Source organism: Heterocephalus glaber, unplaced genomic scaffold (genome assembly GCF_053883595.1).
Source record: "Heterocephalus glaber isolate CG9 unplaced genomic scaffold, H.glaber_assembly_v1.0 deba00001504, whole genome shotgun sequence".
NCBI classification, from domain to species: Eukaryota; Metazoa; Chordata; class Mammalia; order Rodentia; family Bathyergidae; genus Heterocephalus; species Heterocephalus glaber.
Window position 1 is genome coordinate 59,762,076 of NW_028258324.1, and position 18,868 is coordinate 59,780,943.

The 18,868-nt window shown below is 42.4% G+C and overlaps 1 protein-coding gene and 2 pseudogenes across 3 annotated transcripts in view; 1 reads left to right on the forward strand and 2 right to left on the reverse strand.

Annotated features, from left to right (window-relative positions):
• Pcyt1a (phosphate cytidylyltransferase 1A, choline) overlaps positions 1-18,868 on the reverse strand; it is a 57,622-nt gene that overhangs the window by 14,892 nt on the left and 23,862 nt on the right. For all 3 annotated transcript variants that reach the window (XM_087186647.1, XM_004834692.3, XM_021254964.2), the window contains exons 2-3: positions 11,829-11,955; positions 2,165-2,264 (exon numbers count right to left, since the gene is read on the reverse strand). In XM_087186647.1, coding sequence (XP_087042773.1) covers positions 2,165-2,264; positions 11,829-11,945 — 217 coding nt within the window. In that variant the 5' untranslated portion in view covers positions 11,946-11,955. The remainder of the gene's footprint in view (positions 1-2,164; positions 2,265-11,828; positions 11,956-18,868) is intronic.
• LOC147825377 (U6 spliceosomal RNA) lies at positions 1,526-1,583 on the forward strand (annotated as a pseudogene).
• Positions 3,301-4,745, reverse strand: LOC101705193 (large ribosomal subunit protein uL4 pseudogene; annotated as a pseudogene).

The window sequence follows — 18,868 nt, forward strand, 5'->3', positions numbered from 1 at the left end:
GCAACAGGATGGGTATTTGACCAATGGGACCAGACCCGCGTGAGGAACTGAATTCTGAACATGAGTCATTTGTGCGTAAGAAGTTCCAGGCTCCAGCAGGCTCTAGTATCCCATCTGAATGTGAACCCTGGACTGTCTGCTGGCATTCTGAACTCTGACCTGACCATTACACGGCTTCATATGAGCCTCTGCTCTTCCTTGTTTTCATTTTATTCTGCCCTCCTTAGCCAGCCTATTACTCAAATGAGGGAGCCAATCTCAAAGATCATGCCATGAGTCAGAAGAACTATGATCAACACGTGCTACTGCCAAATACTTCTGCAAAAGGATTCTATGGAAGTAGCCTCTTTTTCTTTCTTTTCTTTTTCTTTTTTTTTTTCTTCTTTGTGTGTGTGTGTGGTTTTTTTCCTCTTTTTCTTTTCTTTTCGGTATCAGGGATCAAACTCACGACCTTGTGTTTGCAAGGCAGGCATGGCGCCACTGAGCTAAGTCCCTGGTCCCTAGCCTCTTTTTCTGAGGACCCCCAAACCATAATCCACATAACCAAGACACAGGTACAGGGGTTGGGAATCCCTGGCCTGATACCATCCGGCATCATTTTGGGCGGGGGGGGGGGGCAGGGGGAATGGGACCAGGGATTGAACTCAGGACCTTGCGGTTGCAAAGCAGACAACAGCACTGAGCTAAATCCCCGGCCCTCAGCATCATTTTTATTCGCATTTTACTACTCCTTAGCCATAACAGCCATAACAAACATACTTAAGAAACAATCTAGGGCCAGGGATTTAGCTCAGTGGTTTCAATGCCTGCTATGCAAGCTCAAGGACCCGAGTTCGATCCCCGGTACAAAAAAAAAAGAAACAATCTAAAAGTAATCACAAATAACTTGTGTATATATTGGAAATGTCTACATTTGTGGCTCTAACAGCCTTTTATTCCCTAAGGTTTGCCTTGCTCTGCATTTACAGGGTAGAGAGAATATTTACCATAGTATTCAAAGAACTGAAAAAGGATTGAAAAAAAAGAGAATTGAATAATTTACAGAAAAGAACAGCTACCTAAAGGACCGTGTATTCCTTAAAAAGTGCTCAGAGGCGCTCCTACGTTGGCGATCCCTAAGACCAGCTGCTCCCAACGGGGCATAACCAGAATGCATATTAACAATTTATGTGGTTGAAACTATCAATTAATAAGGACATACATTAAGCATTTAAATAAAACATACGGGTATTGAAAGTAATAAACCAGGGCCGGGGATTTAGTTCAGTGGTTCCACCTCCTGCCTCAAAAGCACAAGGACCACAGTTCGATCCCCAGTACCAAACAAAAAACAAAAACAAAAATAAATAAATAAAATATCGGAGGGCCAGGGATTTAGCCCAGTGGTTCTGGCGCTTGCCTCACAAGCACAAGGACCCGAGTTTGATCCCTGGTACCAAAAAAAAGAAAAAGAAAAAGAAAAAGAAAAAGAAAAGGAAAAGGAAAAGGAAAATAATAAACCATGTCTTTAAAAAAAAAACTGGCAGTGCTCACTTCAGCAGCACATATACTAAAACTGGAATGATACAGAGAAGATTAGCATGAAAAAAACCCCCCAAAAACCTGGCAACTTAAAGTCTCAGTGAAGATGAAGTCAAGCCATGTGTGTCCGCTGTCTGGGGACTCTTGCCTTCTGTCAGTCAGCACTGCAGCCACCTGATGCATCAGCGTGAAGTTCAGGTGGCTGCAGGGACTCTGACAGATAGACTGATATATTATTTCAATCTTCATAAAAACAGATAAGATCATGAGGCTGTGGGTGTAGCTCTAGGGGTAGAAGCCTAGCTTGCGTGAGGCCCTGAATTCAATGCCAACCACCTCAAATAAATACCTGATGAGCAAGATCCTAACCAGCCAGACCAGTGTCTTACTGTTTCTGCTCCACTATAGCTCATGGCTGTGACGACAGCTCAGGGAACTGGTGTATAATGATGAGAAGGAAAAAAGCTTTCTAGAGTATAGTTCCCTTCCCAAACGGAGTATCAGGTCAAACATGACTAACCTTTATATGCCTTTCTGAGTAAGCTGGCGGGAGTAGAGAAAGAGCAGGCATATATCTGATAAACACAATGGAATGCTAAAACTATAGTAAGACAACAAAATAACGAAGGAGGTATTTACTTACAAGAAGTTCCTCTGCAGGCTTCTTCCAGAGTTACCCTGACATAGGGCTTAATAAAGTCAACTTCGACTTCATCAGAAAAAGGAGCTGGCTCCTGTAAGCCCTTAAGAGGAAAAAGGTGAAGGAATACAAAGTTAAATTCAATGGTACACACTGAAATATTAAAACATGTCAGCTGTTAAAGAAAAATCAATTATTCAATATCTTGTGACTAAAATTCCTAAAACTTTATAACATGAAGAAGAAAGAAAAAAAAGGTACAGTACTCCAAGCCAGGTATGCTGGCTCACGCCTGTAATCCCAGTACTTGGAGGCTGAAGCAGAAGGACTGCAAGTTCAAGCCCAACCTGGGCAATATAGTGATCTCAAGGCTGGAGATATAGCTCAATGTAAAGGCCCTGGGTTCAACCCCTGGCAACACCAACACACACACACACATGCATGCACACACGCACGTGCACAAAAGTCATTCCAAAATGATACGTGAAAGGTGTAACCTTTTTCAAAATGGGTAAATCGTGGCATGAAAAATAAATGTCTTAGCTAGGTGAGGTGGCGCATCCCTGTACCCCCAGCAATTTGGGAAGATGAAACTGAAGAATTCCAAGTGAGCCCACCCTGGGCAACTTAGCAATACCCTGTCTCAAAATAAATGATAAAAAGGGGCTGGGGATATAGCTCGGTGTGAAGGTCCCGAATTCAATTCGGGGGGAGGGAGGGCTGAAGGACAAAGAAATAGATTAATCATGATTCCTCATTAGAAATGTGTGACCATAAGGAGATGAGAAAACAGACAGGTACCTAGACAAGATGGAAGAATCAACTGAAAGTTTTTTACAGTTGAGATTTGTGCATGTCTAAAAGGTGGAGGAAAAGAAGCCAAAGTGAAAATCCCAGAGAAGGAAAATTAGGTAACTCGGAAGCAAGAGTCTAGACAAAAGGTAGGGAATGGGCTCAAGGAAAGGTGGGGGAAGATGAATGTCTAAGAAACAAGGATTTGTTTTCTAAAAGCAGAAGAAAGGAAAGGTAATAAAGGGAGAAAGTTGGATGAAAAGGAGGGAAGAGGTAGAAACTCGGATCTGATGCCCTCATCTTTCACAGCACTATTTTAGTGGGGAGTGAATTTAACTTTAGGAAGGTTGGTATGAGAATAAAATCTTTTTTTTTTTCTCACTGCCTCTTTGACCAGGTCTTTATTCAAAATAAGCTGTCCAATTTTATGTCACCTGTATGGGATAGAGATTTTGATTTTAAGAGTTTATGCAGCAGGCTTCTTTTCTTCAGCAGGTTTCTTTTCAGCTGCTGGTTTCTTGGTAGCTGCAGGCTTCTTTTTAACTGCTGGCTTCTTGGCAGCTGCAGGCTTTTTCCCTAAAGGCTTCTTCAAGGGCTTCTTGGTACCAGCAACCTTTTTTCCTTTCTTCTCTTCCATGGGCTTCTTGCCTTCAACCTTCTCTTCCAATTTGGCTGCCCGTACTGCTGCTTTATCCAGATGGATTTTGTGATTCCTGGCCTGGCAAAGAATGGTATTCCGGCTCATGGTCTTTGCATATGGGTTCAGCTTCAACATGATCCTCAGGTTCTTCAGAGGATTCTTCTTCACGACTCTACAATGAATCTTCTTGCGTGGTGCCCGGAGGGCTCTTTGGATCTCTGGACTCTTCAGGATTCTGCTCAGGTCTGTACTGATCATTTTGCGCATAGGCAGGTTACAGTTACTCTTGAGGGAACCAGCTTTATGCCAAGTGCCATACAACTCATCTAACTTCTGGAAAGCACTTTCAGTCCAAATGCAGAAGCGCCCCACATGCCCACCAGGAGCAAGTTTCAAAATATTCAGTTTGCTTACATCAAGCAGAGTAATGCCAGGGATATTTCTGAAGGCCTTGATGATACCATTGTCTTCATTATAGATGATGCAAGGTCCCCTGCGCTGGATGCGACGGCGGTTTCTCATCTTGCCCTTGCCAGCTCTCACTCACTGAGAGGCATAGACCTTTTTGATATCATTCCAGGCCTTCAGTTTCTTCAGAAGCAAAACGGCCTCCTTGGTCTTCTTGTAACCTTCAACTTTATCTTCTACAACCAAAGGAAGTTCAGGATCTTCCTCAATTCGATGACCTTTTGACATGACCAGCGCTGGCAAAGCTGAGGCAGCCAGGGCAGAGCAGATGGCATATCATTTCTGAGTTATGTTCACTCTGCGGTGCCAACGTCGCCAGGTTTTGGTTGGTGTAAACATGCGGCCTCCTCGACACATGTTTCCAAAAGCACCCTGGCCAGAACAGTGGGTCCCACCTCCTCGAACCCTTGGAATTCGAGCCACAGCTCTGCCCGTCCCCCAAGACTCAGCACTGGTCTGGTGACCTGCCAATTCACTGACAGCATAGGGCTGCCTGTTGTTTTTACGCAAGTTGGTGTGAACAAAGTTCACAATATCTGGTCAAATGAGACCCTTGAACACAGCAGACAAGGTGACATTTTTGCCAGACGACTCCCCTTTTTCGGAGTACACCGATATCAGGGGACGAGCACAAGCCATGGCGGGGAGAGGAGAAGGCCACGCTCCTCTCAACCTAGCGGCTCCCACAGGAAAAGGAAGTGCCTGAGAATAAAATCTTAAAGAAAGTAGTAAAGATAAATCTACTAGGGCAAGACCAAATGATTAATGTAACTACTGAACACTACATTCAACCTAGATCAAGCGAGAAACTTTAGATGAGCAATAAAAATGAACAGAAACAGCAAAGCACCTAGGGTTAGGACCTGGTGAATGGAAGGCAGGCGGCAAAGAGATGCAGACATTCCCCCGGAGAAGATTTATAAACAGCCAGCAAGTACATAATGGGGTACTCAACACTAGTCACCAGGAAAACGATCAGCTGGCACTTCCCACCAACAGGGATGGCTATAAAGAAGTGAGCAAAAGACTTGGCAAGATGTGAGAAGTTGGAACCTTCAAACATTGCTACTGTGAATGTAAGATGGTGCACAGCGTTGGAAAGCAGTTCCTGAGATGTTTAACATAGAATTGCGGTATGACCTAGAAACTGTACCCTAGGTATGCACCCAAGAAAACTGATAATGTGTGTTTTGTAGAAAGCAACTTATACACAAAAAGTATTCATAGCAGCATCATTCACAAGAGACAAAAAGTGGAAACAACTCAAATGTCTTCAACTACTGAATGGATAAACAAAACAATGTGCCCATATGTGGAACATTATTCCCTTCGACCTCAAGGGAATCCTACAGCCTTGCCCATCTGGTGGTGAGGTGGACAGGAAATGGCATAGGTTTAGGATTTGAAAAATTTAGAACTATATCCCAGCTGAACAGCTGTGAAATCGCAGCTAGCTTCTAAAGTTTTTGTTTTATCTTTAAAAATGGAAGACAAAGTCAGGTATAGTGGCCAGTACCTATAATCCCAGCAAGTAGGGAGGCTGAGGCAGGAAGATTTCAAATTCAAGTCTAGCCTGAGCAACTTAGTGAGACCCTGTCTCATAATAAAAATAAAAAAGGAGCTGGGAGCATAGCTAAGTAGAATACCCACTTGGTTGGATCTCCAGGACTGTAAATAATAATAATAATAATTTTTAAATAAAAAATTCTAAATATTAAAAACTAAAAAATTAAATAAAAATAGAAGATAATAATTTCCTGCCCCACAAATTTACTATGAAGATTACATAAAATAATATTTGCAAAGGAACTAGCACAATGTTTTACGTATAGCAGGCACTCAATAAATTTAACATAGATTTCAGCATACTAACAAAATTAGCTAAATTGTATTCATCTAAGAGGTTATCTTCCAAATGAGGTTATCTACATAGAGTTTCAAACTCTATGCACCTAGGGCCAGGGATATTTAGTTCAGTGGTTCTGCCACCTGCCTCACAAGTGGAAGGACCCGAGTTTGATCCCAGGTACCAAAAAAAAAAAAAATCTATGCACCTAACATTTTAACTATCTAGGCGAGGTGGTCCACACCTGTAATCCCAGCACTTAGGAAGCTGAAGCAGGAGGATCACCAAGAGACTGAAGCTAGCCTAGCCTACCTAGTGAGTTCAAGGCCAGCCTGAACTATATAGCGAGACCCTGTCTCAAAAACAAAAGCAAAGGGGTCAGGGATTTAGCTCAGTGGTTCCACTGCCTGCCTCGTAAGTCCAAGGTCCTGAGTTCGATCCCCGGTACCAAAAACACAAAAAACAAAAGCAAAAACAAAAATTTATAATAATGATAATCAGCATTACTCAAATTATGAATGCTCTGCTATACTACTTCTGTAACAATTTTTCCTATGTTTATACACATTAACTCATCATTCCTAAATCCAGGAAAAGAAAAGGGATTCTAGTGTTCATATTAACAGGGCAAGCTTGATACTTTCTACTACTCTTTCTGTTCCCCAAGGATTCTTCAATATTTTTTAGCGAAAAGTTTCTAAGTGTCATAAAGAGACACTTCCCTTTCACCCAAACATTCTGCCCAAGCAGTAACGGGGTCCTCCTCCTCCAGTCCAAATTCTTTCATTGATAACTGGGAAAAGGCTACAGAGTCAAGAGGATTACTGTAAACTGCAGTATCAGAAAGAGGGGATGAGGAGAGCAGAAAATTCCATTCCTTGAGCATCTGTTTTTAAAAAAATAGCCAGGCATGGGCCAGGGACTTAGTTCAGTGGTTCTGGCTCCTGCCTCCCAAGTGCAAGGACCCGAGTTCAATCCCTGGTACCAAAAAAAAAAAAAAAATAGCCAGGCACATGGAGCAAGCCTGGAATCCCAGCTCTCTGGGGGACTGAGGCAGGAGGGTCGAAGTTTGAACCTAGCCTGAGCAACTCAGCAAGCCCCTGCCTCAAAATAATAAATAAAAAGGGCTGAGAAGTGGCTCAATAGGGTGGCCCTGGGCTCAATCCCCAGTACTACCAAAAAAAAAAATGCTAAAGGGAAGCAATAATTCTCCAACTCCTATCACCATTTCAATAAGTATAAATGGGGGTGGGGATTTAGCTCAGTGCCATGCCTCCCTCGCAAGTGCAAGGTCCTGAGTTTAATTTCCTGAGTACTGGAAAAAAAATAGTAAGTATAAACAATGAGCTCATCCATACAATGACTATGTTGGTGTCTCATAAGCCTTTTAAAATGACCTTGCACTAAATTAAGCTTTCTCCTCCTCCTAAGCCTATTTCTTCCTCCTCTGGGTTTTATTTCTGTGAGAAGCATCCTGCACACCTCAGGCTGACACCCAGGAGTCACGCTTGAACACTTCACAGGCTCTGCATCTCAATAATCACCAAGAATTGTCCAGTTTACCTCTTAAGAGCCTTTACAATTTCTCTCATAGTTGGAGTCCCCATTACCTCTACCCTGGGTCATGACAACAACAAGCCTCTCTGGCTCTCGTCTTCTGTTTAACCCAACTGTTCTGAAGCAGTCAGGACAATCTTCCTAAATCGTAACCCTGACCCACACCTATAGGACAAGCTCAAACTCCTCAGCACAACACACAAGATTCTTACCCACTGGGCCCTTGCTTTCCTCATCTATCACAGATCCTTATTCTGAACTTGAAGCCCCAACAATATTTTTTTTCTTTTCCTTTCTTATTGTTCTTTTTTTTTTTCTTTTTGGTACCAGGAATTGAACTCAGGACCTTGGGCTTGCCAGGCAGGTGCAGCACCACTGAGCTAGCCCCAGCAATATTACTTGTCGTCTGTGGAATATAATACTATTTCACACTTCTGAACTTGTACTCTATCTCTTGGGTCCACTTCTTGACTTACTTATTCTTCAAAGTTCAGCTCAGAAACAATCTCTATGAAGCTTTTCCAAAACTCTCCGCAGCCAGGCATGGTGGTGCACGTCTGTTACCTCAGCACTCAGGAGGCCGAGGCAGGAGGGTTGCCACAAGTTCAAGGCTAGCCTGGGTTCAAAGCCAGCTTGCACTACAAAGTGAGACCCTGACTCAAAACAAACAAAAAACCCAATGCCCCCATCCCCTGGTCCAAGTCAATCTCGTTTCTCTAGACAGCCATTGGTGCTTTTAATTTCCTTTTATTTGGCACTTTTCATACAGCACATTATTTTTTTGGTGCCGGGGATTGAACTCAGGACCTTGGGCTTGTAAAGCAGGCAGCAGAACCAGTGAGCTAAATCCCCAGCCCTGCAGCACATTATTTCTTGCTGTCTTTTCCCCCATTTGTTTATGAGCTTGAAAGCAAGGTTATTTTTTCATCTTTCCAACTCCAACACATGTTGGTTGAAATGAGATGCTGGGACCCACTTAGCCATAATCAGAACTGTGGACAGTTTTCCTCATAGTTCAAGTACTTTGTGACTCATTTACACACATGATAAATATTAAGATAGGCTAAATGTCTTACTTTTCATAAATATTTTTGACTTTTTTTTTTTGCAGTATGGGGATCAAACCTAGAGCCATGAGCATGCTAGGCAAACGCATCATGGAGCTCCATCCCCAGACTTTGGGATCCTCTTGATTGTCTCTTTAAACATGTTATCAGCAGTACCCTCTTTATACTTAAGAGACAAATGACATAAACTTATCCTTTTTTTGCTTGCTTAATTCTTTTCTCTCTCTTTTCTCCACTTCGTCCTGATCTGCCACCCCAGCTACCTTCAATGTGGTGGTCCTTTCTACTCCATCCCACTGCATGGAAAGCGCTCTTCTGAAGTGACACAGCCTGAGCTGTGGAGCCCCGCCCTGTGCTCTTGTCTGTCAGAGGCAAGGCCTCGCTTATCTTTACACCCCAGCACCTCCTGCCACCCTGGGACATGACAGGTACGCAATACAAACTTGTTGACTCTGCCCAATGGCAGCTGGCAAACGAAGACATAAAATGCAGCATGAAATGTATGTCGGGGTATTATTGGCAATGAAAAGAAATGCTGCAGTGATACATGCTACACCAAGATTCAAGATTCAAGATGAATCTTGAAAACATGCTCCGTGAAAGCAGCCATCCATAAAAGCCCATACACCATGTGGTATGATTTGTACATCAAGTCTAGAATAGGCAAAGCCACAGATACGGGAAGGTAGGTGCTTTCAGGAAGCTGGAGAGGTGGAAGGGACAGGGCTTCCTTTGGGGTGATAAAGTACTCTAAAATCATTATGGCCAGGCATGGTGGTACACGCCTGTGATCTCAGCACTCGGGAGGCTGGGGCAGAAGGGTTGCCATAAGTTTGAGACCAGCCTGGACTACATAGTGAGAGCCTGTCTCAGAAGAAAATAAATACATAAATAAATATTGGTTATGGTGATGGCTGTGCAAATCTGTAAATATGGGGCCTGGGGATGTAGCTCAGTGGTGCCACACCTGCCTGGCAAGCCCAAGGTCCTGAGTTCAATCCTCAGTATCAGAAAAAAACAAAACAAAACAAAAACACAAAAACACAAATCTGTTAACATACTAAAATCCACTTGGATTGGGTTGGTAGAGTGGATAATATAGTGTGTCAATTATATTTCAACAAAGCTGTTAGAAAAGAAGTAAAATATCTTGTTTACTTTTGCTACAGAGTTTAAAAGGATTCAGAGATAGAAAGTGCAGGTGTATAGTGGAGATGACAGATGAGTTTATTTAGCATATCCTCCTCCTCCCTAGAGTCCATCCAGCCTGTCAAATGAGTGAGTTTTTGACCATTAGCTGCTGCTAAATAGCCAGTGTGTACTGGGGAGGAATGTGGAAGGAGTAGCAAGTCACGGACCTGATTTCACATGAATACATGAAGCAAAATAACTTAATTCCCAATCTTACTGTGCTGTTCCTGGGTATGGGGACGGGCTGGGGATATTACCACTTGGTTACATCTTGTCCTTACTCCAAGTGATTTTGCTCAATTAGTGCCCATCACCAGCTCTTTAACCTGAATTCTCTAAAACACTTTCAGAAGTCAAGCCTGCCCTGTTGACTGTTGGGCCATTCTCCAAGTTCGCTCACTGTGGTGCACAGAATGATGGCGCCTGAAATGTCCGTACCCTGTTCCTGGGAACCTGAGGGTACATGGCCTTCCATGGCGAGGGGCTCTGCACATGTGGTCAGATTAAGGCTTCTGAGGCAGGGGACTCTCCCGGGTGATCTGGTTGTGCCCGGAGTAATCACAAGCACCTTGTAGGCAACAGGAGGATGTGGAGACAGTATCAGAAAACAGCCAGAGTGGCGTGACTGACATGGGCACCATGAGCTGGCCACTGTGGGCAGCTTCTAGAAGCTGGAAAAGACCAAGGAACTAGATTCTTCCTTAGGGCCTCCATCCCAGTCAACATGTTTGATTTTAGTTCTCTGAGCCCCACAACTATAGGAGAATACATTTGTGCTATTTGCAGTCATTTGTTACAGCAGCAATGGGAAATGAATACACTCATCTCTACCACCACCATCGCTACTGCACCTAAAGGTGGATGCCTTCCATCTGTGGAGCTGCTGTTACTGCTCAAGATAAAGTACTAATTTGGAACAATTTTGTTTGAGACAGGTTCTTGCTATGTAGTCCAAGCTGGCCTTGAACTCACTGTGTAGCCCAGGCTGGCCTCAAACTCACAGTCATCCTCCTGCCTCAGCCTCCCAAGTACTGGGATAACAGGCGTGTACCACCATGCCCAGCTGATTTTGGATTTTTGAGATAGGGTCTCACTATGTAGTTCAGGCTGCCTTTGAACTCTTGAGATCCTCCTGCCTCAGCCTCCTGAGTGCTGGGATTACACCACGTCCAGCCTGATATGTTTATTAGAGGAGGCTTTAAAAGAGGTATCAATGTGAGACAGGTTAGGCAGTTTGGAATAGGGTCTTTTATCTAAGGCTTGGCAGTAGTTAGGAAATATAAGAATACTATCACAAAAAAAAAAAAAAAAGAATACTATCACAGAGATAAAGGTGCATAAAGAATTGGGAAGATGGGCTGGGGATTTAGCTCAGTGGTTCCGCCACCTGCCTTGCAAGCACAAGGACCTGAGTTCGATCCCCAGTACCAAAAAAAAAAAAAAATTGGGAAGAGGTTCTCATCTAAGATACAGCCAGTACATAGAAGGGAGAAATGATACGAGGAAAAAAGGCAGTGAGACAAAACCAAGATCCCATGAGAAGATAAGAAGAGCAATCACTGCCTTAGGCCCCATTTCTGCGGCTTTTTAGTATGAATTTGATTTTTAACCCAGTCTGCCCACACCTTCCAAATTTTCCTAATATTCTCCTTCCAATTCCAATGTCAAGCTCCTATACCTGGGCTGGAGGAATAATCTGGTAAAGAGCATGGTATTTTCAAAAACTGTAAAACACCCCTACTTTTCACACATACTATTCATTCTCTCCACTTTTTTTTTGGTACCAGGGATCAAACTCAGGACCTTTTTATTGCAAGGCAGGTGCAGCGCCTCTGAGCTAAATCCCTGGCCCCTTTTTTTTGGTTTTTTTGAGACAGGGTCTTGCTTTGTAGTTCAAGTTGGCCCTGAACTCACTGTGTAGCTCAGGCTGGCTTCGAACTTGTGGTGATTGTCCTGCTTCGGCCTCCTAAGTGCTGGGATTACAGGTGTGCACCCCCACACCTGGCATCTCCCCACTATTTAAGAAGACTGGTAACACCTGTTACACCCGTTTCTCTCCTCCCCTTCCAGGTTAAGGGTGCGAGAAGAAATCCCATGTCTCCTCACCACTGCACAGCGCTGCACTTTGGAGGGAATCCCGTCTTTCTCCGTCGCCCCATTCGGTCCCAGGCCCTCTTTTCTCCTCTTCCTTGAGTTGACTCTGGCTGAGCTCTGTGCATCCATCTTCTTTTAACTGCTCAGAGAAAGTGGGATTTTCAAGACATGAATACACTCTGCAAAACCTCAGTTCCACAGCTCACACTTCACTGAGATGAGACAATGGCATGTGGCAACAACAAAAAAGCTTCCCCAAACACAGGCTCTTGCAGCAACACAGAAATGCCTCCACGCAGAACAATGGCCACTATTAACCACCCAACCTTAGAAGTTCTTCCTCCTAATGCTGCAGCCTACATACTGCTGCTTTCCTATCTTGACTGTATGTAAAAGATCAGAATAAGCTGGCTGAGAAAACAGCTACTAGGTTGAGGATCCTTATCTGAAATACTTGGGATCAGAGGTGGCCTCTCTCAGTCTTTTGGACTTTGGAATATTTGCAGTCTTTACCAGTTGAGCAACCTTAGGAAAATTTGAAATCCAAAATGCTCTGAAATCTGAAGCTTTCTGGGGGGTTAGGGATGTTCCACCTGACATGCTTTACCACTACCCCTCAGCATCTCCGACACCTAAAGGTGTGGCAGGCGCAAGGCAATGCAGAAGGTAGGACTAGGACAAAGGAAGAGTTGTATAACCAGATGGCTTTTACCAAGTTCCGGTTTAACAAAAGCATGGATTTCTTAACTCTAAATGTCCTCCAGATTTCAAAGACCACTTCACCAGTTAGCTCTATAGGGAAACTGTTGACTGGCATAGTGTATCTTGCAAATGTTTTGCCCTTCTTTTTTCAATACCTATCTCCTCTTCATCTTTCATAATCTTGGCACCTCAAGCTGTTCTAGAGTTCTCAGCTATTAAAACCTCCACCTAGGCTTCTCTTTCCCTCAAGGAAAACTCATTTCTACTATCTCTCTTAGCAGAGCGCTTCTAGCAACTAGCCATCACAGGACAATTTGCAATATCTGATGCTTCTGGTTTAGATCCTGGCTTGTGCTACCTCTCCATCCCCTGCAGGAATATTTGGGGGTTTTTTAGGTAATATAATTTGCACAGGTTTTTGTTTTTTGTTGCGCCACCACGCCCACCTTAATTTCTTGATAATGAAGAAATGTTAGGCATCACCCAGAAATCGGGAATAGAGGAAGCTCCAGGAGTAACTATAATCTCTGCCTAAAATAATGGTCCAGTGAAAAATCCTCAAAGCAGAAGCGGAAAACAAATGCTAGACAGAAAGAGAGCTTTCCACACAGCCTCACTGCCTCTAAGCCCTCTTGAAGGAGACAATCGTCTGTTCAACTGCACTGTGCTTCCCTTTCTTTCCTCCAGCTACATACAACGTGGCAAAATGACAAGGTTTACAAGAAACCTGACCTGAATCTTGAAGACTGAATGAAGGTAACACCCCATGAGTCATGGGTAAGTATTAGGCTGACATTAGAAAAAAAAACTAGTCTACAGTGAAACGTGGACACCACCCAGAAACTCCCTTTCATTCCAAAGGTGAATGAATACAGAAGACAGAAGACAAAACACTCAGTTCTCCCAGTGGTGATGACCACAGCTTTTCTTCACTACTGTTATTATTCTTGGAAAACATCCAGAGCCCAGGACTTGAGGTCACTGGTCTGAGAGGCTGACTAACAGTGTCTAATGGGTCCCCTCAGTGACCAGCTCTGATCTGCCTATCACGGGACTCTGCTGTAAGTAGCTGCTCGATTCTTCTTGGGATAAGGGGACAAAAACCACTATGAGAAAAGTGCAGGGCCAGGGATTTAGCTCAGTGGTTTCACCGCCTGCTGTGCAAGCACAAGGACCCGAGTTCGATCCCTGGTACCAAAAAATAAAAATTAGTGCAACTTGGCATCAAGCATATCAGTCATATCTATGAGTACTTACTGTGCACAGGTCACTATCTCATCATTGTAAAGTACAAACTGAACCCGGAGGACATTATCTAGGTGAAATAAGCCTCGCACAGAGAGACAAACACCGCAAGATCTCACTTCCATGTAAGATCTATAAAAGGTGACCATAATAAATAAGCACTGGAGGGTTGGGGATTTAGCTCAGTGGCATCTCGCCTGCCTCGCAAGTGCAAGGCACTGAGTTCAATTCCTGGTATCCCCAAAAAAGCACTGTATATTTCAAAATTGCTGATAAAGTATATTTTAAATACTTCTACCACCAAAAAAGTATGAGGTGACAGATTTGTTAATTTATTGGACTTAATCATTCCATAATTTAAACATATTAAAATATACATGGTGTAATTAATATATACAATTATTTGCCAATTTGAAATAAAATAAAATGCAAGTGCAAACTATTTTTTCAAAGAGCCTATATATAATCAAGCCAAGGAAACCACTCCCAGAGCCCCACCTTAAAAAAGTTTCACATAAAAATACTCTCTTTAGATTTCCAAACCCTTGGGTGAAAGCTTGCAATGGAACAAGATATTTACACAGTTTCAAAGTATCTACCCATAGATTACTTATTAATTACTGGGAGAAAAGAGTCAGCTTGATAGGGGGGTAAAAAATCTCTTAGCAAATGTCTTAGTCACTTTCTAATCGCTGAAACACAATACCTGACATCTGCAATTTAAAGGCAGAGAGGTTTATTTTGGCTCACAATTTGGCTGGCTCTAGGGCAGGACAGCATGGCACAAGGGAATGGGAGATGAAAACTGCTCACCTCATGGCAGCCAGGAAGTAGACAGACATGGGAGGAGCTGAAAAGGGAGACAAACCCTGCAGGCCACGCCCCCAGTGACCACACCCCACCTCTTAACAGCAAGTCAGCTGTAACCCCTCATAGTCCAATCACCCCAGAACCCCACCTATGGGGCACATGAAGCTGGGGGTGGGCAACTAGATTTAAAGCAGAACAGCAAAATCACCAATAACACCTCCTGAGGTGAGGCACTGAGGCTATATTACCCCCCCAAAATGTGTAACTGCATCAATTTGCAAGGAAACAAGCAAACAAACCCCAATTATGGGGATTTCTATAAGGTGCCTGTAGGCTCCAAAAAAAGTCAGTCATGAAAAACAATGAAAGGCTGAGAGACTTCCAGGTTACAAGACAGTAAAGGGGTGGTAATTTATGTAATATATGATTCTAGACTGGGGGAGCAATTATAATAAATGATAGTTATTAGGATATCAGCAAAATTTGAATAGGTACTGTGTATCAGATAATAACATGCATTAATGTTAAACTTCCTGAATTAGGGCCAGGGATTTAGCTCAGTGGTTCCTCCACCTGCCTTGCAAGCACAAGGTCCCGAGTTCGATCCCTGGTACCAAAAAAAAAAAAAACAACTTCCGGAATTTGATAGCTACACCATTACATAAAAGACTGTCCTTGTTTTTAGGAGATACATACTGTATTTAAGTATCTTGGGATACAGGATCATAAGTTTTATACCTTACCCTAGGTGAAAGGAGAGGAGGAGAGAGAGGAAGAAAACATTACATATAGAAGAAGGTAAAGCAAGTGAGGCACTGTATTCTCATCGGAGCTGTAGCTCAGTGGTAGCTCACTTGCCTACCATGCAAGAGGCCCTGTGCTCAATCCTCTGCACTGGAAATGAAAGAAAAAAAGGTAAATATGGCAAAATATTATCAATGTATGAATCTAGATGGAGCAAAAGGGGTATATTCTTGCAACTTTTCTATAGGCTTTATCTTTTTTATTAAAAATAAAAAGGTTAATTTTTTTTTTTTTGGTACTGGACCTTGCGCTTACAAGGCAGGCGGAGGAACCACTGAGCTAAATCCCCAGCTAAAAAGTTTAATTTTGAACTACTTTGTTACAATTTCCTGCACAGACAGGCCTTCACATGAGATTGTCTCTTGGGGTCCTTAGAATCTGATTTACTTTCCTTCTTATTTCTTTGAATCAGTGTACATACTACATATACTCCAAGAAGCAAGATAATTATACCAAGAGTTATAATACTACCATTTTTTCTTTTCTTTTTTGAGACAATCTCACTGCGTAGTTCAGGCTGACTTGAACTCACTATGTAGCCCAGACTGGCCTCGAACTCATGGTGATCCTCCTGCCTCAGCCACACCAAGTAATACCATCATTTCTTTGAATATTTATGATATGCTGGGGGTCTGTGCTATTCCTTTTGGATACATTACCCTCATAATCAGAGAAGATATCATTAATCCAATTTATAAATGAGAAAATTAAGGAGCAGAGGGGTAAGCAACCTACCCAAGAGATCACACAGCTAGTAGTAAGGGAGAAATCCAGGCTTTAAATTCAGCCTTCTTTAATTCTAAAGTCCTTACCACTACTATTCTTTTTTTACCACTATTCTTCTTTTCTGTCTCTCAGAGGTCCAAGATTTTTAAAAAGAAGTTGGCTCTTCAATACTGCTGCTTCCTTCTATCAAGAGCGTGAGGTTTTTGCAGGTTTAGGCCAGGCCTAACTAAATAGTGGAATAAAAGGTCATGGCAATTTAAAAGTGAAAATATCCGACAACCAATCAGGAAAAAAAAACAAAAACAAAACCCATGGACATGGCTACTGACCTGGTTCAGAGATTACCAATCAGGCAGCTCGACAGGTCTTCCTACTGGACAGTTTTGTAAGATTTCCTGATAAGCTTTCAACTTGGGCAATAAAGAATTCTTTTAACTGTGCTCCTCCCTCTTCTACATTACAAATAGGTTATATTTTAAAGGCATCTATAGCTTTCATTCATAAAAGAAAAGAGTTTTAAGGTTGCTGTAATAAATCAAGGGGCAAATTTTTTTCTTTCTTTCTTTTTTTGCACTGGGGCTGGAAACAAGAGCCTTCACACTGAGCTACATCTACAGCCTTTTTTACAGGGTCTCACTAAATTGTTGAAGTGCCCAGGCTGGGCTTGAACTTGCAATCCTCCTGCCTCAGAGTGCTGGGATTATAGGCGTGTACCACCATACTCAGCTTAATATCATATTTTAACCAATTATTTCCCATAACTTCAAGTTAAAATCCCTCATGCATGAGACAGGCATGGCATCTCATGTCTGTAATCCCAGCACTTGGAAGGCTGAGGCTGGAGGATTGCCACAAGTTTGAGGCCACCTTGAGCTACATAGGGAGTCAAGGCCAGCCTGGAATACACAGTGAGACCCTGTCTCAAAAGCCAAAAAACCCAAACAAAACAAAACAACCCCTCATGCTAAACAGAAACGTATGTATACCCAAAGACACATTTATAGGAACTTCTTGGAAGTGCTTATCTGCTGGGGGGGGGGGGTGCGGGTTACATTTTTACAGTTTTATTGAAGTATAATTGGCATGCAATAAACTATAGATATTTAAAGTATGTTTGTCAGTTTTTACACATTTATGTACCTGCAAAGAAATCAAAATTAAGATAATGAACCATGCTCAAGAATTCTTATGCCACTCTGTCATCCATTTCTCCCTCCCCACTTCAACTCTGCTTGGTTTTTTGTTTTACATTGTGGTAAAATATATATGACATAAACTTTGCTTTTGAACTGCTTACTTCTTCAAGCTCTGCACCATTCTGTCATTGACTCATTTTAGCCAGCCAGCTACACGGTCAACATCATCATATCAGAAAGAAACAAAGGCTTTCTCCTCCAGATTAAAAACTGCCAGTGTCTATCAAAGACACTTTAAAGTCAAGCAATAGGTAAGGCCTCTAGATCCTGTGACATAGCTTCTATCCCACTAAATTGAAAAAAATTACACAAAGAATAATAACTGAATGGCTTCTATCAAGAAATCCAATAATAAATGCTGGCAAGGTTGTGGGGAAAAAGGAACCCTTCTCTACTGTTGGTGGGAGTGCAGACTGGTGCAACCACTGTGGAAATCGGTGTGAAGATTTCTCAAAAAACTAAAACTACAGGTTCCATTTGACCCAGCTATTCTCCTTCTTGGTATCTTCCTGAAAGAAAAGCACTGGGCCAGGGATTTAGCTCAGTGGTTCTGCCGCCTGCCTCACAAGTGCAAGGACCCGAGTTTGATCCCAGGTACCAGAAAAAAGCTCACACCACAGCAATATATACACACCCATGTTTATAGTGGCACCATTTGTAATAGCTAAATCTTGGAAACAACTCAAATGTCCTTCAACTGACAAATGGATAAAGAAGATACGTTTGTTTTTTAATACAATGGAGTACTACTCCATAAAGAAGGATGAGCTTCAGATATTTATAGCTAAATGGATGGACCTTGAGACCATACTCTTCACTGAAATAAATCAGACACACATGTTTAAATGCCACATTGTTTCTCTGGTGTGAGAAAGTGAAAGTGGAAATGAGGACTAAAATGTATAATAGACATTGGGAAATGGGAAGAAAATGTTCAAATAGGAAGAGGAACAAAGGAGGAGGGAGGAAGGAAGGAAGGGATAAGGAAAAAAAGTGAAAATAGAACGAAAAAATGGAAACAAAGCTTTTGTACATAGGGAGGGGAAGGGGCTTGGGAGAGGCATGGGAAAAAGAGGCAGGATGTATCATGTACAGGTGCAAATTCCCTATGACGAGTGTTATCAATATGTATGCCTGAAATGTACCAATAAATGTTTTGCTATATATTTCTTTAAAAGAATATAAATGGAAACATTTTAAAATATCACAGTGGGGCAAGGGAAAGAATGACTATTCAAGGCTAAAGTAAAATTCACCTCAGGGAGTGGTGGCACACACCTGTAATCCCAGCACTCAGGAGGCTGAGGCTGAAGTTCAAGGCCAGCCTGAACTATATAATGGGATCTTTTCTCACAAAAGCCAAAAAAAAATTTTTTTAAAAAAAGTAAAATTCAGGGCTGGGGATTTAGCTCAGTGGTTCCCTCGCCTGCCTTGCAAGCGCAAGGTCCCAAGTTCTATCCCCTGTACCAACAAAACAAAACAAAACAAAGAGTAAAATTCAGAGAAAAATTCAAGGCAACATTATTATTGTTAACATGTTACAAACACCCCCCCCCCCCGTTAAATAAC